This window comes from Chinchilla lanigera, unplaced genomic scaffold (assembly GCF_000276665.1).
Source record: "Chinchilla lanigera isolate Chin_1 unplaced genomic scaffold, ChiLan1.0 scaffold00019, whole genome shotgun sequence".
Lineage (NCBI taxonomy): Eukaryota > Metazoa > Chordata > Mammalia > Rodentia > Chinchillidae > Chinchilla > Chinchilla lanigera.
In genome coordinates, this window is record NW_004955420.1 from 28,898,172 (window position 1) to 28,921,440 (window position 23,269).

Here is a 23,269-nt window from a genome sequence, read left to right on the forward strand (position 1 = left end):
TCCGCACTCTCTCCTCACGCACCTCCGCACTCTCTCCTCAGACACCTCTGCACCACCTCCACATGCACCTCCGCACTCTCTCCTCATGCACCTCCACACTCTCTCCTCACGCACCTCTGCACTCTCCTCACCTCCGCACTCCCTCCTCAGACACCTCTGCACCACCTCCACATGCACCTCCGCACTCTCTCCTCATGCACCTCCACACTCTCTCCTCACGCACCTCTGCACTCTCCTCAGGCATCTCCGTACTCTCTCCTGATGCACCTCTGCACTCTTTCCTCAGACACGCGTGGCTGTGCCCCATTGCTTTTGTTAGCTCTAGGTTGAACGTTTAAGTGCAGTGTGTTATGGTGAAATGTAGGTGTCCTACCTGTACAGTTCAGTTAGTTTTGAAAAATGCCCCCTTCCTGCACCTGACTCCCCCCTGAGCTCTGAGCATCTCCCTCACTCCAGAAGGTCTGTCCCTCTCTGATCCCAGGAGCAATTGCTGTTCGGAGATCAGTCAGCGGAAGCAAGTTCCCTTTAAAGTTTTAAATAGATGTACCTGTACAGTCTGCCTGCTTTTTATTGGCATCTTCTGAGATGCACACCTGTTGTCAATCAGTGGTTCATTCCTTTTTCTTGCTAAGTAGTAGTCACTACTCACTGAAATATAATCAGACTTCAATTTTTAACTTCTGTTGATGGACATGTGAGCTGTTTTTAGTTTGGGGCTATTTCAAATAAAACTTTAATGAGACTTTATGTGGACAAGTTTTCATTTTGCTTGGATAAACACCTAGGAGTGAAGCTAACATGATAACCTTGTGTTTACATTTATACAAAGAGAACCAGCCAGGTGCTGAGTCATCAGCAGTGCATGTGAGTTCTGGGCTCTCCACGTCACCAAAGTTCAATATTGTTGTTCATGGCTGTTTTTAAATTACTGTTTCTGTTCGTGTGTAGTGATATCTCATTGCACCTTCAATTTTCATTTCTCTGTGGACTGATAATATTGAATTCTTTCATGTACTGACTGTTCAAATCTTTTACTCATTTTTAAAAATTGGATTTTCTGTCATTTTATTACTGAACTGTAGGAACTGTCTATATAATCTGTGTGAAAATTCTTTGTTTGATATATATGTTGTGAATGTTTCCTCGTCATCTTTGGCTTGCCAGTTTATTTTAAAGTAGTGCCTTTTGATTTGTAAAACTTTTAGCTTTTGATTATCAACTTTTAAGTAGGATTTTTTTTAGGTCTGAAGAAATCTTGTCTGCCTCCTAGTGACAGAGATGCCTTAAATTTCTTCTAGAACTTTCTAGTTTTAGCTTCCCTATGTAGATGTGTGATTTATCTGAAATTAAGTTATGTATATTATGGAATGTAGTAGCCAAAGATTTCCTTTTTTTGCTCTCATATGAATGGACAGCTATTTAATCCCCCCTTGTGTTGGAAAGAATTTATTTTTTCTAGAGGATTACCTTGTTGAAACTCACTTGGTGCTAATATTGTGGGACCTTTTCTGGACTTGGATAGAAATATTTCATGAACTCATGATTTCTCTTTCCGAGATGTTTGCTTCTTAGAACTCCCCACCCAACCCACAGCTCTTGCTCTCAGACCATGGTCTATGCATCCCACCGCTAATTAAAAGCAAGCAAAACGAGACCGCATGGCTCCTAGCAGAAGTAGCTGGTGCCCACCTACGGCAGGTCTTCTGGCAGGTGAACTTGGCATGTTACTGTAACAGAATCAAGGGGCTCTCCATGGCCAAAGACAGGAATGTTGAGCATACAGATGATAATGTGGAAATGAATGAAGTCCCATAAGATACATTATTTTAAAATGATGCTGCAAACGAACGTATTAGTACCTTGTGGTACCACCCTGCCCACTTTGGTCATTGCTGTGGTGGTCGCTAATTCCCCCAGTCATTGCCCTGGAGACTGGAGAAGGGTAGCACAGATTAAACATTGATCTTGGTTTTACTTCCAAAACTGTATTTTATGAGAACCAAGTAGCTGATTTAGGAGGGTTCTTTGTGGATGAAAAGAAGCTCAGAACAAACAGAAAAAAGTAGAACTTAAAGATCAGCCTGTTGGTATAGCTAATGAAATAATGGGACTACGCAAGGGTCAGCAGCAGGAAACTTTGGGTGGGACGTTCTGTGATGGATGGGTTAGACCGAAAACCCTGAATGCACGGATTAATTTTAGCGTTGCTAAGACAGATGGTCTGTCCTTCCAGGCAGGATGCAATGGGACATACAGTGAGCCTACACCAAGTGCTGTTGCCAAAGGCATTGAACCACATCAAGTCAGTCTCTAGGTCTAATGAACACTTTCTAGGAAACCTCATGAGGACATGGGAACAGTGCTCTGAGGACACCTGCAGGAAAATGTTCTAATCTTTCCCAGAACAGGTGGCAGCACTAGCTGTAGTGGGGGAAGGGTGCTTAAAGGACACTCAGGGTCCACAACAAATAGGAAGTGTAGGCCTGGCCCTGTCCTGATTCAGGTAAACTGAGGGGGAAAAGGGTAGTTTTGAGACAAGTGGACTTTTCAACATATTCTATATGTCGAACATGTTAGTATAATGGCAAAATTATAGAATAGCAAACTTACACGCATTTTATAGAAGTTAAAAATCAGTTAGAGTCCTATGACTATGCTCATGCTACTTGTCACGTGGTTAGACTGCTAACCTCAGTTAGCTTTGACTGGCCCAGTCAACCCTAACCCTAACCCTAACCCTAACCCCTAACCCCTAACCCCTAACCCCTAACCCCTAACCCTAAACCTAACCCTAGTCTAACCCTGAGGTTAGACTACAACCTCAGTCAGCTGTAATGTCTGATGTCTGTGTTTTCCTACTAAATATATGTACATGCCCAACTTGCTTCAAGGATTTCATGTCTAGGACAGACTGGCCCAGGCAAGGACGCATTTAACTCTACTTGCTCCATCCAAATCCTTCTCCCGCCCTCCCAGGGTGTTCTTGTCTTATGATAAACAATTCCTTGTAAGTAAACTGCTTGAAACAAATCTTCTTGACAACATATGGCTTAATTCATGTAACCAATTATATAATAACCTGCTATCGGCCTTGTACTTCCTGCTTGCAAAATGTATTAAACCGAACCCTAAGCTAACTCTGGGCTGGTGATTTGGAACCGATTCCCACCAACCTGCTAGCATAATAGAAGTTGCTCTCTGACTCTCTGGTGTGGAGCACCTTCCTTTCGATTCACTACCAGAGTTCTGCAACATTAGAAAATAAGTTAACTTTAGGAAGTGGTAATGGCAGTGTAGCTAAGAGAGAGTATCTGTTAGACATTAAAGACTCTCCAGGAGAAATAGGTTGTATGATTTCACCTTAAATACTTTGAAAAAAGACACAGAAGGAGAAAACGACTGATGGAATGTTGTAATTGTGGGAAAGGGCAGAGGGCTTCCTTTTCCTGAGCTGCGTTGGAGTTTAGACCTGAAAGACGTACATTTGGTCCTGAAATGTGTGTTTCAGCTCTGAGGCACACATGAACCTGTCAGAAAGAGGCCAGTGGAGTCATTTCCTGGGGCGTTGTCACCGTGGTGAGGAATATCTGTGATGCGCCATCCCACCCGCCATCCACGCACTCCCCTGGGCCTGGGGGCTTCCGTGTGCAGTCTGGCACCTGTTGCCACCTTTTCTCACCTGGCGGACAGGGGTGACTTCCAGTTCCAGCAGGGCTTTGGCTGCATGCTTCGCTGTCCCTCCTCGAAGGCCAAGTGAGGGTCCCAGGAAGCACTGCTGGCTGCCGGCTGCTTACTCTGGGTCAGGCTGTGCGCGGCCAGCTGTGGGGTCAGCGCCTTCAGATGGGCCGAGTCCTGCTCTGCGCCCAGAACTGCTTTCACCAGCGCCACGTCCTCCTCCTTGGCCGCCTGCAGAACTTAGCATCTGCACAGCCATCAGGAGCTGTGGGGGAGCCTTCGTCACTCATGGCATGTTTACGAAGGACTGTGTTTCCCAGCCCTGCTGCTCCATCACAGCCATGGAGCCATGCACCAGTCCCCAGTGCGCACGCGAGTGACGTGTTGTCCCCAGGGGACAGTGCCTAGGGCACGCTGCACCTACGGAACAATCGCCTTCCCCCACGGTGGGTCCTCGATGATGTGTGTGCCTTCAGGTCTTGTCGTTTGATAGTGAAACTTTGACAGTGAGGCATTCTGCTTTCCCTTCTCAAATATATTTATCTTCAGCCTTGACTCAGATTTCTTTAAGTGGCAGTTGTGCCACTTATCCTGGCCTTTGCCACAGGAAGGGGAGCTGTGAACAACCCCTCTTTAGCTTCCTTCCATGTCTGCCTTCTGCAACAAAATCAGTTACTTCTGTAGTCAAAAGAATATCCTGCACTCGTCAGGAGAGCAAGGTTGGTTTGCTGGGAGCGGCAGTGTGCGCTGTGGCAGAAGAACCAGCGCTCCAGGGCTGTGTGTGCTGGTCCCCATCCCGCTCCTGCCCGGCCGGGACAAGGGGTGCAGGTCCCGAGGAACCCGGCTCCCCGTACTCACTGCACACCTCTGCCATGCTTCCCCCACTCTGCTGGTGTGAAATACTTGTCTCCAAAGAGGCACTCTTTTTTACAATGTTTGGATCCCCACTGCACTGGTGCCCAGGGTCCTGTTCATCATTTAGGCCTTGAACGTCATTTCATTTCATCATGCTTAGAGCCGATTCATTTTCCACATTCAAAGGACCGTGCCAAATAATAGTAACCATGAAACCGCGAAATTAAATGTAAACAGTAATGGCCCCAAAATGTGAAAATATATTTTTGTGGCAGATGATATTTGTGTGTGGACTAAAAGCTGATGAAGACCAAATGCGCTGTTAATGTGAATTTTCAGACAAAATGATAGGAGCTAGCAATTTCTAAATGTCTTAAAAATCATAACCTTGGGTTGCTGAAATGCAGGAGAGAGGTATCTTACTGCATCAGCCTCTAGAAACTACTCGGGTGCTTGTGGACCTTGCGGCCACCTGGTCCTCAATGTCGATGGTAGGGGGAAGAGCACTGCTTTCCAGGAGGGTCGGGGACCCTCGGTTTCTGTATCACACGGGCCCCTCAAAGGCAGGGTGTCCTTGGACCCTGGGGAGCCTGCCCACTAGGATCCTGTTTCTGAAGGGTGAGTGGGGTCCCCCCCAAAGCGCAGGGACCCTTCTTCCTCTCCTTCCTGGGCCTGTGCCAGGTTCCTGAGCACACTCTGAGCCGGCAGCTGGAAGCCTGCACCTGGAACATCGTTCGAGTGCGACACTCCGGAGCACGGCCGAGCGCTTCGCGGAGCCCACCCCACCGCCTCACACGGTGCAGGTTTCCACGGCTTTATGGTGACCATGTCCCCCGCTCTTCCCCCCAGGACTCGTGATGCACGTCTGTAACCTGTTCACTGCCGCTGCCTCGCTGTGCTTGGACGTGGACAGCAAGCACAGCACCGAGCTGGCCGCCACCCTGCTGTTCTCGCTGCTGGACATCCTGCACAGCATGCTGACCTACATGTCCCACGTCGTGCGGCTGGCTCTGCAGGTGAGGGGCTCCCGGGTCACGGTCCCCCCTCGTCCTCCCGTTGTCCTCAGTGGCACCTCTGTTCCTTTTAGAAGAACGCATTGTTCTGTACCTGCAGCCTACTAAAAGTGTCTGGGTGACCAGCCTCAGGGACAGGTGCAGTCGCGGAATCTGAGCGAAGGCGGGGAGGCTCCCTGAGCAAAAGCCCCTCACCACTGGCTGGCAGGCTGGCCTGCCCGAGGTGCGCCGCGGGTGACCAAGCAGAGCAGACTTGCGGCCCAGAAGTGGCGCCCAGCCCTCCCTCAGCAGGAGTGGGAAGTGCGCACGTGTGTGTGTGTGTGTGTGTGTGTGTGTGTGTGTTTGTGTACCTATCAACACACACGTACATATGTCCATGTAAACGTGCCCACTTGCTTTCCCTCTGGCTCACACTCGGAAGCGTGTGAAGCTTTTGAGCAGGGTGTGCTCGGTGGTGAGGACAAGTCGGCCGCCCGCAGCTCGCCCTGCGCTTCCTCCCCCGCTCCGAGAAAGGCAGGAGATGGGCTCCCTGCGCCCTGGTGGGTGAGGCGCCTCCGCACCCACTTCACTTCCTGCTCGCCCTCACTAGCAGATACTCAGGCCAGCGCAAGGCACACAGCTGACATGCGCTCAGGGTCGTGCTTAACGCCCTTTGGACTGCGAATGTGTGCCAGCTGGGAGCATCCCCGCAGCAGGGACGCAGGTGCAGCAGTCGACGCGAGCCGTGCTGATTCCGTGCCGAGATGCGCAGTAGCGGGCCGAGAGTGAGCTCCGCGCCCTGCTCGGTCTCCGCCGGGCCTTGTCATGGCAAATGGCACTTGGTGCTCATGGGACGGCCAGCCAGGTATGTGGCTTGTCTGGCGTGGTTTAGTCAGCAGTGCTGGTCCTCTCACCCGATATTCTAGTTCACGCCAGTGTGCAGCCCAAGCTGCAACCCCCCGGGTTAACAGTGCATCTCCTAGCTGTCGTTTGCCCACTGATATTTCCACTCAGTAGCGCAGCGCTGTTAAATACTTTCAGAACCCCGAGGTAGGTGTCTCTCCTCTTTTCTTCTTCCCTTCAGAGCGTATTGCTTCTTACCTCAGTCTCTGCTGTGGTGCTCTGTGGGGCTCTTTATCGGTAGGTGGTAGTTGCTTTCCTGAGGTACCTTGCGGTAAGTCTAGAAGGTTATGTCTCGTAGGTGGTAGATTAAAGACTGTATCAGAAGTTGTTAAAAACAAGAAACCTCCAGAACAGTAGAAATCCTCTCTTACTGTAAGTGATTAGGTAGGTATTCAGGGGTATTTAAAAGACAATTCCTTAATATAAAACAGTTTAATTTTTCTTTCTCACTTTGCAATTGTGTCAATAGACCACTGTTTTGTCTCCTGTTACCCAATACCATGTGCATTTCCCTGCTGTCCTTTCTCTGATGTCTCCCTGTGGCCTGCTTGTCTTGCTGCGGCCCTGGCCGCCGACCGTGATCTCCGTGGCCCCTGTGCCCCGTAAGAGCGGCAGCCCTTGGGGCTGCGCCGGGGAAGAGTGGAGTGCGCGTCCATACAGCCGCGACACCGAGCCGCGGGCGCTTTGCAGCACACTCCTACAGTGCCCTGCGCCGCACCGGCGTCTTTGCAGCACACTCCTACAGCGCTCTGCGCCCCACCGGCGTCTCCTCAAGTTGGAGCTTCCTTAAAGTGGGAGCCTGCGAGGCAGCCAGGCCGTGAACAGAGAGCAGCCGGGAGGTTTCTGAGGCCCCTCTCTTTTCCAGGAGGAGCGTGGTGCAGGCCGGTGTGCGTGCTGGGGGCTGGGGTACTAGCCCAGTGCCAGCCGGCTGCTCCGGGTTCCAGGTGGGCTCCAGGTGACCCTGTGCTGTGTGTGGAAGATGACGAGGCAGACAGACAATGTGCCTGGATGCTGGTGTGGGCCACCGGACTCACAGGCTGGGGCGCCGGGCGCTGAGATCCCGGGCACACGGCTTCCCGCCGGCTCGGGCCTGGGTGAGACGCCTCACCTGTCGCGGTCTCCATTCTGTCACCTGTGGAGCAGATACGAGAGCAACACAGCAGGGTCGAGGAAGGCTCAAGTGAGCGAGGGAACCGTGTGTGGTGATCCACATATCCCTGGCCAGGAAGTCAGCCAGCACTTCTCGTCGTGTCATAGACAGCACGAGAAGAGGCGCGCTCGCCTGCTCATGTGGGGCTTCCTGTGGGCTCTGATGTCCTTGGGCCTGGTGGGAAGCGGAACCCCCAGTCCACATCTGCGGACCACGGGGCTCCCGGCAGGCTTGTTTCACTTTGTACCTCGGAGCCTGGCCGAGGGCGGGGCAGCTGCAGTTTCCAGAGATGCAGAGGGGGTGTCGGCTCTCAGGGCGCTTCCAGTCAGTACGCAGATAAAGCAGCTGGTCTTCTTGTTACAGACCTAAAACTGCAACGCATGCGCAGAGAGGGCGTTGCACAGTGGAGGGTCCGGCCCGGGCCTAGTCTGAGTGGGGCGCTTCTCAGGAGGGCAGGTACGGGTCATAACCCCACTGTCCCGCGGGCTGGGCTCTGCCTGCCGTCCCTGGGGTGCTTTGGGGGAGCCCAGCCTCCTACCCTCCTCACAGAGGACAGCTCAGCTGCCGCTGCCAGGCAGGCGCCTTGGTGGCAGAGACTGAGACGTGCCCCGCGCTCGTGTGTACAGAGCCCTCTGTGGCTGGCACTGTGGCCTCTGTCCTCAGTGTCCCCGCCGTTACCAGTGCTGACTCCTTGTGGTCCTGCCTTGCTGGTATGTCTTGTATCTAGCTGACCCCCAGAGCCTCATGTGGTCAGAGGGGAGCTTCAGAGGTGGCTGGCGAGGGCGTGTGCGTGTGGATGAAGTGTGTGGTGCTGGGCTTCGGGGTGTGGATAACGGAAGCCCCACCCTGGTACGGATGGCACCACTTGGTTTACAGCCTGCATGGAATAACAAGGCAAAGGTGGCCGACCCAGGTGGGCAGGCTGGGGCTGGACTCCTGGAGACGGGAGCCCTGGGTGGGGTGCGCCCGGAGGGCACAGAGCTGGCACTCAGACCAGCTGGGAGGCGACGCTCAGTGGGGAGACTGGAGGAGCTGCAGCCGGCCCTGCACAGCTGACCGGTGCCTGTGTCTCCTGAGGCCCCTTCGCTGTACAGCACACCCCCGTGGCCGATGTTCCCTGGGAGGAGTGGATTTCTAACGCCTGCCTGAAGCCTGCCTCCCGCTGTGACCTTGGCGGACCTGGGCGCCCCATGACCTGGAGGGAAAGGCCCCGGGGCTTGTTCTGCTCCCGAGGGCAGGAGAGGAGGTGGCGAGGCCTGGATTCACGGGGGCCTGTCCTGGCCGCTCTGGTTGGGTGTGAAAAGCCCCTTCCCTGTGCCAGACCTGCTGAGAAGGCCAGGGAGCCGCAGCCAGGATGCGGAGAGGCGCGGTCCCACGGGAGATGGGCCTGCACTGATGAGCGCCACTGCTCTGCTGAGCTGGAGACTCAGGGTGTCCAGGACCGGTGTTCAGCGAGGTCCGTCTGAACCTCAGAAAGCAGCGGCGGTGGCCGGGCCCAGCTCGGTGCCCAGGAGCAAACTGGCTTTTCCAAGAAGACCTGGGTCCCGCTGAGGACCCGAGGCTGTGCCTGCTCAGGTCGTCCGGAGGTCCTTACCTGAAAGTGGACCGGAGCAGAGAGTGCAGCACAGGTGCACGTCCGCCGCAAGCACAGCGTGTGCAGCGCACAGCCTTGTCTCCTCTGCACGGGGTGGTGTTGCTGTGACCCTGGGGATGTGGTTCACTTGAGGTCTCCTCCTCTCCACACTTCCTGTCTCCCCACAGTGTCAGCCGGCATGCCCAGGAAGGGGACACGCATCAGAAAGCTGCTCGCGCAGCAGCCGTGGGCAGACACTCCAGGGCCAGCTGGGCGTGTGTGCAAACGTCCAGTCATATAGCCTGGTGTGGTCACCCATTATCATGGGGTTATAGATACGTGGCTCAGCTTCCCATGCTCTGAGAGGTCGCACTCCCAGTGCCCGGGCTGCCCAGGAAGGGGACATGCTGGCCCTGGCGGCTCCCCAAGCGCGGCCTGCTGCTGCCTCATCCGCAGCCCGCCTGGTCCGCCCTTCGCTGAGCTGCTGCCTGCCATGGCCCCTCGTCCTGCTCTCTGGGACCCTGGCCGTGGCTTCCTCACTCTGCTCTGCTGGCCCCACAGCCGTGCGGACTAACCCCCACCTCCCCTCACTCTCTTCCTGTCGCAGGCGCAGAAGTCGGGCTCAGGAGGGGACACGCAGGTGGCTGAAGACCTGCTGCTGCTGGGCAAGCCTCTGGCTGCCCTCACTGGCCTGCTCATCCCGCTGGTGAGTCACAGAGCGAGGCCCGGGCGTGGCTGGGGTGGGCAGAGTGTTGTTTGAACGACATGAGCCTCTAAGTATCTGTGTGATTTTAATTTCCTTCAAAATTAGAACCAAAAGAACTTCCAGGATGTTTGGCCTGGAGACAGTAAATTTCTACTTTATCTGAAAGCCATGGAGCTCCTTCACGTAGATAGATATTTCGGTAAGGCAGAGTCTCAAACCCATCACTCCCTTCACGACAATGAGCTAAACACCAGCAGCTGAGCTCCTGAGGGAGGAAGCCATCACCGTGGGAGTCGGTGCCCTTTCACAGAGATTTTAGCATAAGCCTGGCGCAGGACTCTCCAGAAATGCACGAGCTCGGGTCCAGGCGTAGGCCCGCAGGCGTGAGCTTTGATAGACTCAGAAGGAAGTGGGTGAGATTAGATGAAAACCGGCAAGGAAACTGCACAGGAGCACATGCCCAAAAGCGGCCCCACAGCGATTGCGAGCTGGGGCCTAATGAACAGTTTTGACCCAATGGGAAGAGGCCCCGACCCAGAACCTAGACTCCCCTGCGACAAAGTGGGGCAGAGGTCAGCGGAGGGCAGACAGCCTTCTGCTGGAAGGCTGGAGGGCTTGGCTTTTCCTGTCGGTGAGGGCTGTTTGCAGGAGTAATACTGTGGATGTCATTGTGTTCAGCAAGTGAAGGTTTGGTTCAACTGAGGAGGAAAAAAAGGGGAAGAAAATCACTACTTGTCCAGACACTCAGGAGGCTGAGGCAGGAAAACTGTCTTAAATTCAAGGTCATCCTGGGCTACATAGTTGAAGGCTGCCCTGAACTGCAGAGCGAGTCCATCTCAGAAAAAAAAGAGAGAGGGAAATCACTCCCAGGTTATATTAAATAATACGTTACCAGGAGGAAGAGGGTGGAAATGCCGCTGTAGGGCCGGGGCGGACACGGCCCAGCCGCCTTCTGAAACTTCCTGTACATGGGCACTGGCCCCCGCAGCGTGGTGACACGGAGCAGGCCCGCGGGCCGTGTGGGCGCTGCTGCACGCGTGTGGCCTGTCTCAGTCGTGTCAGCCCCTTTTGCCCCCTCCTCCTCCCGCTTCATCCGATCTCCGCCGCCATCTCCGAGAGTCTCCTTACTTGTTACTACTTATTAATTGCTCATTAATTTACTTACGTCGTAGGTTTCCCGAATGAGAGAAACATGCAGTATCGAGCTCCCGGAGCCTGGCTTGTTTCTCTTAGCGTGATGATCTCTAGGTCCATCCATTTTACTGCAAATGCCATGGCCCATTCTTCTTTACAGCTGAGTAGTACTCCATTGTGAGTAGTGTCTTGTCTTTATCCATTTGTCCGTTGCCAGGCATCTGGGAGCTTAGCTCTTTCAGTGACTTGTGCTGCTGTGAGCGCGGGGGTGCTGCACTGGAGAGGGCTGTCTTCGGTCCTTTGGGGAAAATCCCCAGAGAGCTGGGACTGTGTCAGCTGGTACTGCTATTTTTAGTTTTTTTAAAAAAAATCTCCTTACTGATTTCCACAGTAGTTCTACTAGTGTATATTCCCACCAACAGTGTCCTAGAGTTCCTTTGCAGGGGAGGAGCCAGGAATCGAACTCAGGACCTCACACTTGCCCGGAAGGCACTGTGCCACTGAGCTGTATCCCCTTTTTTCCTTTTTTCCCCCTGTATCTGGTGTGTGTGTGTGCGTGTGTACCCAGTGCTCACCATTTGCACTGGGGTAAGATGGACTCTCAGAGTAGCTTTGATTTCCATTTCCTTAGTGGTTAAAGATGTGAAACATTTTTTCACCTAATTATTGGCCTTTTGTCCTTCACTTTCTGTGGTACTAACACCTGAACCTCCAGGCCTTCACACTGAGCTGCCCAGCTCTGCTTGTCTTTTTTGAGACAGCCTCTCACTAAGTTGACCAGTCTGGGCTGAGATTTACCACCTCCTGTACTTACTCTTTTGAGGTAAGTCTGTTCAGCTCCTGCCCATGTTTGAGTGGGTCATTTGTTTGCCAGGAGTTTTAGGTCTTTGTGTGTTCTGGGTGTTAGTTCTGTGTCGGGAGAGTGGCTGGCAAGTTTGCTTGGTTCCGCTGGCTGTCTCTTCACTCTGCGGCTCTTTTCCTGTGCTGTGCAGGAGCTTTTTAGTTTGAGGTGGTCCTGTGTGCTGATTCTTGATATTAATACCTGAGCCGTCAGAGCTCTCTCGAGGAATCTCCCTGTGCCTGTGATTTCAAGTGTTGCCCTATGTTATCTTCTGGCAGTTTCAAAGTGTCTGGTTTTATATGAAGGTCTTTGATTCATTTGGATTTGATTTTAATAGATGGCATGAGACAGAGGTCTAGCCTTAACCCTCTTCCGGCAGCTATATGGCCGGTTGCCATGCACCATTTGGTGAAGAGGCTGCTTTTTCTCCACATGTATTTGCAGCCCCTTTGTCAAAACTCAGATGGCTATTCATGCATGGGTTGTATCTTGTCCTCTGTTTTATTCTGTGGCTCACAGGTTTCCTTTTGCACTGGTGCCATGCTGTTTTTATGACTGTGGCTTTGCAGTGTAACTTGAAATCTGGTATTGAACTGCCTCCAGCTTTGATTTCTTTGCTCAGGATTGCTTTGGCTGCCCTGGGCCTTGTCTGATTCCATATGAATTTTAGGATGGTTTCTTCTGTTTCTGTAAATAATGGTGTTGGTATTTTATTTTTATTTTTTGAGACAAGATCTTACTACATAGTTCAGGATGGCCTTGAACTCATTTTTCAGCCCAGGCTGGCCTCCAACTCATGGCAGTCCTCCTGCCTCAGCATCCCGAGTTCTGGGATTACAGTTGTACACCACCACACCCAGGTTGGTGTGGGTACTTTAGTAGAGATTGCATTAAATCTATAGATTGCTTTACTACTATAGCCTTTTTCAGAATGGCAGTTCTTCCAATCCAGAGAGAAAAGGGTGTCTGTTTACTAATGTTCTCTGATTTCTTTAGATTTCTGTAATTTTCATTATAGAGGTCTTTTACCTCCTTGGTTAGGTTGATTCCTAGGTATTAGGTATTTAATTTCATTTTTGAAGCTATTGTGGATGGAATTCTTTCTTTTTTGTTGTTGATGTTTTTGTTTTTTGAAACGGGTCTCCCTCTGCAGTTTAGGCTGGTCTTGAACTCACTTTGTAGCCCATGCTGGTCTTGACCTCAGGATGATTGAGACAAGATCTTACTACATAGTTCAGGATGGCCTTGAACTCATTTTTCAGCCCAGGCTGGCCTCCAACTCATGGCAGCCTCCTGAGTGCTGAGATTACAGGCGTGTGCCACCATCCCCGGTTTAGAATTGTTTTTGTTTCTGATCAGTTCATTATTTGTGTACAACGATGCTGTAGATCACACAAAACGTGTGCTGATTTTGTATCCTGCCTTCTGCCTGTTTTTGTAAATAGTGTTTTATGGGAAGACAGCCACACAGTTCATTTACAGATTGCCTGTGGTCAGGGAAAGAAAGCAGGACGCAGACCCAGGCCCCAGCCTGAGAGCGAGGGAGACGGCTCTGAGCAGAGGGCCTGGCTCGTGTGCAGGGCCAAGGCTCCGAGTGTCCCCCACTCTGGGCACGTGGTACGGCGGCTGCGACCCAGGCATCGACCCCGGAGAGCCCCTCCAGAGAGCCCTGCCTGCGTGCCCTCCACGGAGGACAGTCAGGAGGCTCGCGCAGAGGGTGCCCACGGCAGTGCCCCGCTGTCCCAGCGGGTGTGGAGGGGGCTGTGGCGCTGAGTGGACTCTGGCGCAGCGATCGGGGTGAGCTCACTCGCTCAGTGAGAATGATCCCCCACGGAGAATCCCGCACCCCGCAGTCACGGGCAGCGGTGGGCAGTCTGCACCCAATCTGGGGGCTGTCCGGCTCCCCCCGCGGCACACGAGGGTGCGACGGCCAGTTCTGAAGGACAACCTGGTTTAGAAGCCCGTCTGCCGTCCCACACTGTTGTCCAGCTTGCATGTCAGCGATTAATAATGTTCTCTGTTTTCATATGCCCTAATTATCAAATCCGAATTTTCTCATAACATGAGTCTATTAAAAGAAAACGGAGTTACATTTTTAAAAATACTGTTTAAACGTCTAATTTCAGTGCCTACAAAATTTTCTAATGGGTCTTTTGTTGTTGGTGGAACTGGAAATTGAACGCAGGGCCTTCACACTGAGCGACATCATCAGCCACTTTTTAAATTATTATCATTATTGTTATTATTTATTATTATGTATTATAAGACAGGGTCTCACTACATTGCCCTAGCTGGGCTTGAACTTGTGATCCTTCTGTCTCAGCCTCCCAGAGTGCTGGGATTGCAGGTGTGCACCACCATGCCGAGCTCCTTATGTTTTTAAATCGAATCGTTGTTCCCTGAAATATTTTAATTAACTTTAATTAATTTTAAATTTCTATTGTCACCAATTCCTAATCTTTTTTGTTAAAAATATTCAGTTGCTCTTTTTCAAGTGAAACTTTCTTGTGATACCCATATTCCGTGGGCTTCTAAGTTAGGAATAATGTGGAGGTTAACATGTGAGGGGTCGGGGAGATGCAGGAGAGCGAGAACAGCGGTGCTGACCCTGCCTCGCCTGGAGCTCCTGAGCGTGCATTCTGCCCCGCCCCGCCGCTCACCTGCCCTGTGAGCTCAGCAGTCGTTACACAGCCCTCTCGTCCCTAACGTACTGATCCCACAGCTGCCTCGTGCGTCAGATGTGTTCACGACACCACGGGCTGCGCATCCCTCGGTCGTGACGGGGCGGAGTGGGCAGCACTGCCACACAGCGAGTGCCTCACACGCCTGCTCTGTAGACCGGCCCCCGCCCTCCGCTGCTCCCAGCACTGACGGCGAGCCAGGCCCTGCTTGCAGGCTTTGTTGTTACTTAGTTCTTCCTTCTGTGTGACCTGCGGCCACGCTCGCCGTACAAAAAAGAACCCTGAAGCTCACAGTCTAGAAGCAGACTAGCAGAGCTGGTGTCTGATCCCAAAGCCCGCATTTTCCCCACCACAGTTCTCGTTGGCATCTGGATGCTCATCAGACTCACGGAACTCCTCCCTTCGTTACATGTTGGAAACGCTGTCTTTGAGAGATTCACTTTACCAGAAGGTAGTGGCATCTCAGGCAATTTGGATGTTTCAGGAAGGGTTCAGAACAGAGGCTGCTTTTCGCCTTCAGTCCCAGGGACACTGACGAACATGTAAATGAACACGATGCCTGCAGACTTCACAAAGTCTTCTGTTTGGAGAGGATAAAAGACGTGGTCCTACAGTTCTGCTGTGTGGTCGTCCCGGGCTCCTGAGCAGTTTCTGAGAACACATGCGTGGTTGAGGTGTGCTGGGGAATCATGGGACAGCCTTGCAGAGGGCCTCTGATGGGCTCGGCCACAGGCCTGGCCTGTACAGCTGCCCTGGTCCCACCCCTAAACTGCTGGGGTGAGCGATCAGACTTAAATTGCAGGGGCAGGGTCAGAGGAGCGGTCCTTCTCTCTGGCCATCTCATCTAACAACCAGAATGGCCACAGAGAAAAGCCCCTGCATGGGTAGAGCCGCGCTTTCGATGAGGGCTTGCTCCTGCCTTGCACAGTGGCCTGGGCTGCAGGAGAAGGGGTTTTCCGGGATTCTCCCGAAGCAGCCTCTTTCTCTGTCCAGCGGGAGGACCTGGCCCCGCAGTCAGGGTCAGCAATGAGGCGAGGGTAAAGCCTTGCTCTGGATAGGCCGTCTTTCCCTCTTTGAGAAGATGCCTGTTAGGGGGGTCAGATGAAATTTCCAGTTTTAGTTTTTGAGGAATCTCCTTACTGATTTCCATACTGGCTGTACCAGTTTGCATTCCCACCAACCATGTAGAAGGGTTTCTTTCTCCCCACAGCCTCATCAGCATTTGTTACTATTTTATTTTGTAATGACAGCCGTTCTGCCCATGTATAGCAGCATAGTTCATAATAGCTATCAACAGGGTACGCCCATCAGTGAATGGATGGGTAAAGCAAATGTGGTATGTGTACACAGTGGAGTACTCCTCTGCTATAATGAAGAATAAATTTGAGGCATTTGTGGGAAAATGGATGCATATATATTTCACTAAATGAAATAAATCAGACACCCACACTAAAATACCACATGGCTAAAATATCATAGGAGAAACGCAAAATATAAATAAATTAAACAGCAATATAAAAGACAGAAAATAGGACACGGAGATGGATCTTTTACAGTGTGTCTCTTGGTTCTCCGTGTCCTGCTCTGTCCTGCACCCCAGCTGTTTCCAAGTCTTAAGATGCCATGGCCTCCCTGGCCGCTGCCTCCTCTCCCTTGGGCGAACTGTTCTTGGCTTTCAGGTCTTAGCATGAAGCTCTCATCTTTGAAGAAGCCACTTAGACCCTCCAGGACGACCCCAGCCCCAACGGCGTCCCTGCTTCCTCAGCCCTAACGCTCCTCGTGACTTGGTACCTGACTCCCCAGTCCGCCTCGGTCTCTGACTGGACCGTGAGCCCTGTGAGGGCAGGAACCCTAGCTGTTCGCTTCACGCCAGTGCCTGGCACAGGGAAGGGATCCAGACGTGCTGGCGAAGGAAAGGATGCCAAGAGCTTACTGGGTAGAATAGCATCTCCTCGTAACTGGGAAGAAGGGACCCAGTGTGACAAGCAGGGGACACATGCAGCCCCTTTGTCTGCGACCCCACTCTTCTTCCCGGGCCGAGCCCACCACCTGGAATCCGGTAGAGGTGGTGATGAACCGGCTCCCCTGCTTCAACCTCCCACCCTCCCACTTCTCTCTGGGGCTCGCCCTCCTCCCGGCAGCACCACTGACGTTCCCTGGGAGCTGGTTTGACACGACCCACAGCCCATCTGTGATGGACAAGATAGGATACAAAGGACGGTTCACAATGCCCAGGGGCACCTTGCTCTGGAAAATTGCTCTCCTCTTAGTAACTGCAGTGTTTACAGCTGAGCCCCAAGACCCTGGCAGCACTGGAGAGCATCCTTACCTCTCCCTCAGGAGATGCCAGGCACTGCCACCCAGGCCCAGGTTTGGGAGCTTTAGGAGAGAAAGTTCCCAGGACTGCAGGGCTATCCTCTCCTGCGCTGCCCACGCCTTCCTCCTGAGCAGTGGTAACAGAGGAGCATGGTTTTTAATAGCATTTTGTTCCTGGGAGGGCTACCTGCTCTATGGCGTCTGAAAGTGACTCCTCCAGGAAAGCATTGTCACCCAGGTGAGCACACCCCGGCACCCTCCTGTCCTCTTTTCAGCCCTCTTGCTTTAACACACATGCATTTCCGTAACAGAATAGTCGGGGCAACAGGAGAGGCCTAGGAGAAGCAGTGGTGGGAGCTGGAGAGATGAACATGGAACTGTGAAGAACTAGGAAAGAAAGGTCCCAGGACTGCGGGGCTGTCTCTCCATGCCCTCCCCATTACCACACATGGCTTCCTCTTCAAGTGGTTGTAACAGAACAGCGTGGTTTTAATAGGATGATGTAATAGATAGTTAAATTTTTAGGTGAATCAGTGAGGAAGTTGAATGTTAATAATAGGACTTTTCTGAGGTAAGATCCTAAATGTTAACTATTAACACCAGATCAGAACACGTTAGAGTTTTAGTATGAGTTGATGCTTACACATCTTACCATGTAGGAATTGGGCAGGATGGTTACCCGTGGTTTGGGGTTCCAGAAGTAATAACAAGTTCACTTGTGAGGCATGGTATCTATAGGAGGTGGCACATACACAGAGTTTGTTTAAATCATTTGGAAATGGATAGATACACCAGGAGAAGTGTGCCAAGGAGTTGAGTGAGTCATTCACAATACAGATGCCCAGTGTTAATTTCATCAAATACATCTATGCTCACATTAATAAAAATTAAATGAAAGAAATGAAATACAAATTTTTACTCTTGCAGTCTTCAAAGGTGGAAGCTGAATATAGACCATAAATTCATGCATTAAAATGTAAACTGGCATTTATCAAATGCTGTCTTTGTTACTTTTCATTGCTGGGACAAAATACCCAACACCCATAAGTTAAAGGAAGAAAGGTTTGTTTCAGCTCAATCTGTAGAGGGTTCAATCCGTAGTCAGCTAGCTCCCAGACAGGGGCTCATGGCAGAGGGGCGAGGCAGAGGAGGAACAGTCCACAGCATGGAGGTAGGAAGTAGCAGCCTTCCTCTTTCTTTCCCTTTTTATTTCACCCAGGCAGCAAGCCTATTGGATGCCCCCCACCAGGGTGGGTCTTCCCTCCTCAATGAATCCATCATCCACACGCAGAACTATGCTCAGCCAATCAGTGGACTAGTCTAGTGCCACACACTCCCGTTCCTCCCAGTTCCTCCCAAAAGCCCCATCTGTGAGCGCTTGTAGTTTTGCGGGTATGTAAGCCATAGCGAGTGCCTTAAAAGCATACCTTTGAATTTGTGTTTTTGAATTCCAAATCTAAAAATTATGCATAGGAAGTAATCTGAGAATTACAGAATTATTTATCTGAACATATATTCATGACATTATTTTTAGTATCAAAAATTTTGTTAGTAACCTACATGTTGCTCAGTTGGGAATTAATTAAATTCCATTTTTCAGGCAGAATTCTGTGGTACCATTAACACAGTTTTCCAAGCATACTAAAAAATGTGGGAAAATATTTTTAGCATAAGGTTAAACATCTGAATATTTAATATATGCTAATTTTTAAAATGTATTTCAAACAAAAGTGTACACAGCATTACCTCAGTTGACCAACAGCTTGCATTTTCCACTACTCAGACAGCAAAGTTAAAAGAAATCTGCTTGGTGTTCGTAACTTTGTTCGGTAGTCGAACCAAAAATCCAGCTTGAAAAAGCGTGTAGGAGCTGAGAGTCAGGTCGCATCTCACAGCAGACACAGCGGCGAGGTGGCAGCCTAAGCACCTCGCACCCAGACAGCGTACTGTGCCTGTGTAACTTGGGGGCCTCAGAGCCAATTACTTGGTTTTCTACTATTTCTTTTGGTAAAATATGTTCGGTTCTTGAACTTTTTGGACTTTTCGATGTCATCCTCAGTGACGCATCACGTCACCTGTTCTAAGCCTGCCGGCCTTTGGCCGCTGTGTACTGATGTTTATCTATGCGCAGACGGCAAGGCCTGCAGTTATGCTGCCTTCTTTTTTTTGTTTGTCTGTTTGTTTGTGTTTTTGTTTTTGTTTTCCGGTACTGGGAATCGAACTCACAACCTTGCCCTTGCCAGGCAGGCGCTATGCCGCTGAGCTAATCCCCAGCCCCTGTGCTGCCTTCTTGCCCCCAAGTGCTGAACCCATACATCATTGTAGAACAGTGGAAAGCTGAGAGAAGGGGCTGAGTGCAACGACGACAGGGCAGAGAAGAAGCCAGAGGCGATGCAGTGGGGCGCGAGTGCGAAGGGCTGCCCGCGAGTCCGTGCTGTGGGGTCGAGGCTGCTGCTGTCACACGCGTGGCTCCAGATGCAGAGCCGCGGAGCCCAGTGAGCGCGTGAACTCCCTGCACACGCGTGTGAAGATCCTGGACAGTTGAAGGAAATTTAAACTTCAGCAAGTTGAATCCAGCCATACATTTAAAGAGTGGACGCCTCAGGACCAAATGGCACTTAGCCTACTGGTGCAAACTTGTGTACTTCATCTGTAAACAAGAAAGAGAAACCAGATGAGCTTCTCAGTGCATAGCAATCAAACACCTATTCCTCATAGTACCAGATAACTGCATCTATGAAAAATCATAGTTAGCATGCTATTTAAGGGTGAAAGACTCGGTGTTTTCTCCCCAAGATTAGAAGTTTCAATAAAGACACCCACTTCCATCTGGCCAGTGTGGTCACACAAGAAAAACAAAACCACCTCATTTGAAAAGGAAACACGAAAATGACATTAATGGAGATCACACCATGACTATGTCAAAAATGCAGTGGAGTCCACAAAAAGTACTAGAAATAATAAATGAGTTTGTCATTGTTGTAGCAAATAAGATCAGTGTACAACAAAATCCATTTTATTTGTGGCAATGAACAGTTGGAAACTGCAATAAAATGTAATGCCATTTACATTACCATAAATATAAGAAGTCATAGAGATAAATCTGACAATGTGAAAGCCATAGAACATTGATAAGCGGAATTAAAGGACTTCTGTAGATGAGGCTGTGTGCCTTACTCTGAGTGGAAAGACTCCTTGTTGTGTTTTTTGTGGGTTTTTTTTTCCACAGTGCTGGGGTCAAATCCAGATCCTCATGTACGCTAGGACAGTGATGGAGAGCCTGTTAGAGCTGTCAGTAAGAACACGCGTGCGTCAGGTCCTCCCACAGCAGTAGGGAGGCCCCTCTCCAACGCCGAGCTTCCTCCTCGCCCTTTTTCCAGCCCAGGACACGGAGCTCCCAGCCTGACCTGTAAACTCAGGTGTCCCCTGCACAGTCCTAGGTGTGCATGACTCAGCTGTATTACTCACAGCTGTTTGCATGGCTACAACAAGATACCGGGTAGAGGCCACTTCTGAAGTAGAGAGAGGCTTGTGTAGCTCGCGGTTTTGGAGGCTGGGAGGATGGCCCTGGCCACCTCATAGGACTTGCTGGTGGCGCTTACAGGAGAGGCTCCCAGGTTCCCCCCAACCCAAGCATCCGGAGTGGGGCCTCCTCTTAAGGGTCCTAACCTTAGCTGCAACCACGCCTACCTGCTGGGGACCATGCTTTTTTACACATGGACCTCAGGGTGGCGCTGCTCCTAGCCAGGTCCCAGCCACAGCTGGAAGCTGAGTAAGCTGGAGGGCTCAGTTACTGCACCCCGAGAATTACGGTGCGGCTTCCGCAGCCCAAACACTGAGGCATCAGTGGAAGGAAACGTGATTTCACTGCTGTTGGATTTCATTCTTTCGATTGCTGTATGCTTTAAATACATGCAGTTCATTGTACGTCAGTTGTGCCTCCAGAAAGCTAAAAATAACTCACGTTGTGGGGCCCGCGGCTGAAACAGCTCCTTGGTTTCCTTTTGTGGATGGGGAACCCCGACTCTGGTTTCTCGTACTTGCGCAGTGGGACGTGGCCCCGGTGTGTTGAGGGCCCTATTTCTTGGTAGCTCCTTCTGACTGCTTGGAGCCTCCAGCTGCTGTTTGTTCTGGTTCTGATCTGCTGAGATGTTTGTCTGTAGCTTTAAAAGGTTTCTTGTTACTTGAGATGATGTCGCACAATGTCATGTAGGCTAATCTCAAATTCGTGGGCCCATGTGATCCTCCTGCCTCTGCCTCCCAAGCAGCAGGGACTACTAGTGGGTTCCACTGTGTCTAGTTTAAAAGTTGTTGTTATTTTATTGTAGGAGTGTGTGGGTTACAAATTTCGAACATACACATCCTTGTTGCTGGAAGCACATACTGACTTTTTAAAGTGCTCATCTGCAGCATGCTCTCAGTGAGTAATTTAGCTGCAGGGACGCTCTCCTGGCCCCAAACTCCAGTGCTGCCCCCACCCCGCCCTCCCTCCTTGTCCTGGAGCCCCACGTCATGTTGGCACACAATTTCCTAACCCCACTCCGGCCTTTGCCTCCAGGACCCAATTCCTGGGTGCTCTCAAAGGCTCTAAATGAACAGACTCTACCTGTGTCCTTCCTTGAGATGACTTGAAATCCCTTGAATCGCAAATAAAAAGCATGAGTCCCGGCTCAGCCGCCTCCCTGTAGCGCTGACACAGACCATGCCTGCCTTCCGGGTGTCAGCGGTGACGCCCAGGTTGTCCCTGTTTTGACCTGGGGTGTGAAGGGTGAGACAGGGCGGCCTGGTGTCCAGGTTGTGGACTAGGCGGGCTGCATTTAGCCTTGGTCCCCGGAAATTCACCCCAAGAAAAGGGTCCGAGCCTCTCGCCATGGTGCAGCGCACAGGCCCAGAGGCCGCGGCCTGGCTCTCCCCTCCAGGAGGCGCCTGTCATCACTGAGTTTAGTCTTCAGCACTGAGCATTTTCCCTGTTACGATTCTTTGATAACGAACAGTGACTTTTTCCTCTAGATTTAGGTTCTCAGACCCCAGGCTCCAGTCTGCTGGGTGCTGCAAGCCTCTTGGGTGGTTCAGAAGCATGCATCTCGCGGTGCTCCTGACGAGGCTGGTGCAGTAAGACACCTCATGCGGGCACCAGCTCTGCCGCCCGGGTTGCTCAGGGCCACCGTTATCCACAGAACCCACTCGGGTTCCCGAAGAGGTCAGCCCGTGCTGGTGAGTGCAGATGAGAAAGGCTTTGCTGACTTCTCCATGGCACTAAAACCGCTCAGCAGGGCAGTAGTTCGCGTTGGTTTTGCTTCCAGAATAAACAGGTAGATACGACTTAACAGAGAGTGTAAAGCTTTGTGTTGAACTCACGTTGGATTTTAAAATGCTGCTTCTATGTGTTGGCACTTGGTGCTACATCCACACAAGGGTAATTTCTTCTAGAAAGAAGGCCGGTGGGGCTCCCTGCGTGCGTGTCATTTGTGACACTTGTGAACTGGGGACACCCTTCCTGGAGGGCGGGACAGCGCCTCTCTGGTGCAGGGGACACAGGGCACTTGGTGTCCACATGAGCAGCAGCTCCTGGCCTGCTTTCCAGTTCCTTTCGGACACGAGGTCCCCAGGCAGTCAGTGTGTGTTCGATGGCCCCTCGGATGTCCACATCCAGTGCCCAGTGCAGATTCTCCAGAATCCAGTGAGCACTGCCGCTGTGGCCCGGGCCTGGACAGGAAGAGCCCCGTTGGCCCTGCCTGGCTGCACCATTGTAGGTTCATGGGAGAGACGATGAGACGCTGAACGTGCCATGGGGCAGAGCGGAGAGTGGCATTTCATGGAAGGCTGGGCTAGTACCTACTGCAGGAGTTTTAGGAGACCATTAGCAGGCACGTTCTCCAGGAAGTGGTTCCAGACGGTCTTCTCCCCTTATCACCTGTTAAAGTGCCACGTGGGGCGGAGAGTAACTGAGCTCACACCGAGGTCAGCGCTCAGAGAACTTTATGGAGCAGCGGGCCCGTCATCCTTCTCGTGCCGTGTGACCTGCTGGAAAAGGACAAGTGTGACCAGCCGTGATGGGCTCGAGCTGGCCAGCACCCTTCCTCGCACGGGGGCGTTGTTATCCAGAGCGTGGCCCGCGTGTGTGACTTCCAGTAGGCTTTCCTGTTTTGTCTCGATTGGATCTCTGGTCATTAGTTATGTTTGCAAAGTGTCTCTCTGCTTTCCGACCTTAGGATTAAGCTGCCCCCAGGAACAACGGTGTGAGGCCTCACTGAAGACTTGAGGACCTGTGGGGCAGTCGGGCCCGGTGTGATGCGTGCCTATGATTCCGGGAGGCTGAGGCAGGAGGATTGAAAGTTTGAGGCCAGACCCTGTCTCAAAAAGAAAGGCATGGCAGGGATGGCTGAGGATGTAGCTCAGAGGTGGTGCACTTGCCCAGCGTGCTGGAGGTTCAGTGGGTTCAG

At 51.6% G+C, this 23,269-nt stretch overlaps 1 protein-coding gene across 1 annotated transcript in view; it reads left to right on the forward strand.

The window, feature by feature from the left end:
• Nucleotides 1–23,269, forward strand: part of Ulk4 (unc-51 like kinase 4) — a 398,151-nt gene that overhangs the window by 265,161 nt on the left and 109,721 nt on the right. Inside the window, exons 33-34 of the mRNA XM_005383568.2 lie at nt 5,380–5,546; nt 9,756–9,854. Of these exons, the coding sequence (XP_005383625.1) occupies nt 5,380–5,546; nt 9,756–9,854 (266 nt within the window). The remainder of the gene's footprint in view (nt 1–5,379; nt 5,547–9,755; nt 9,855–23,269) is intronic.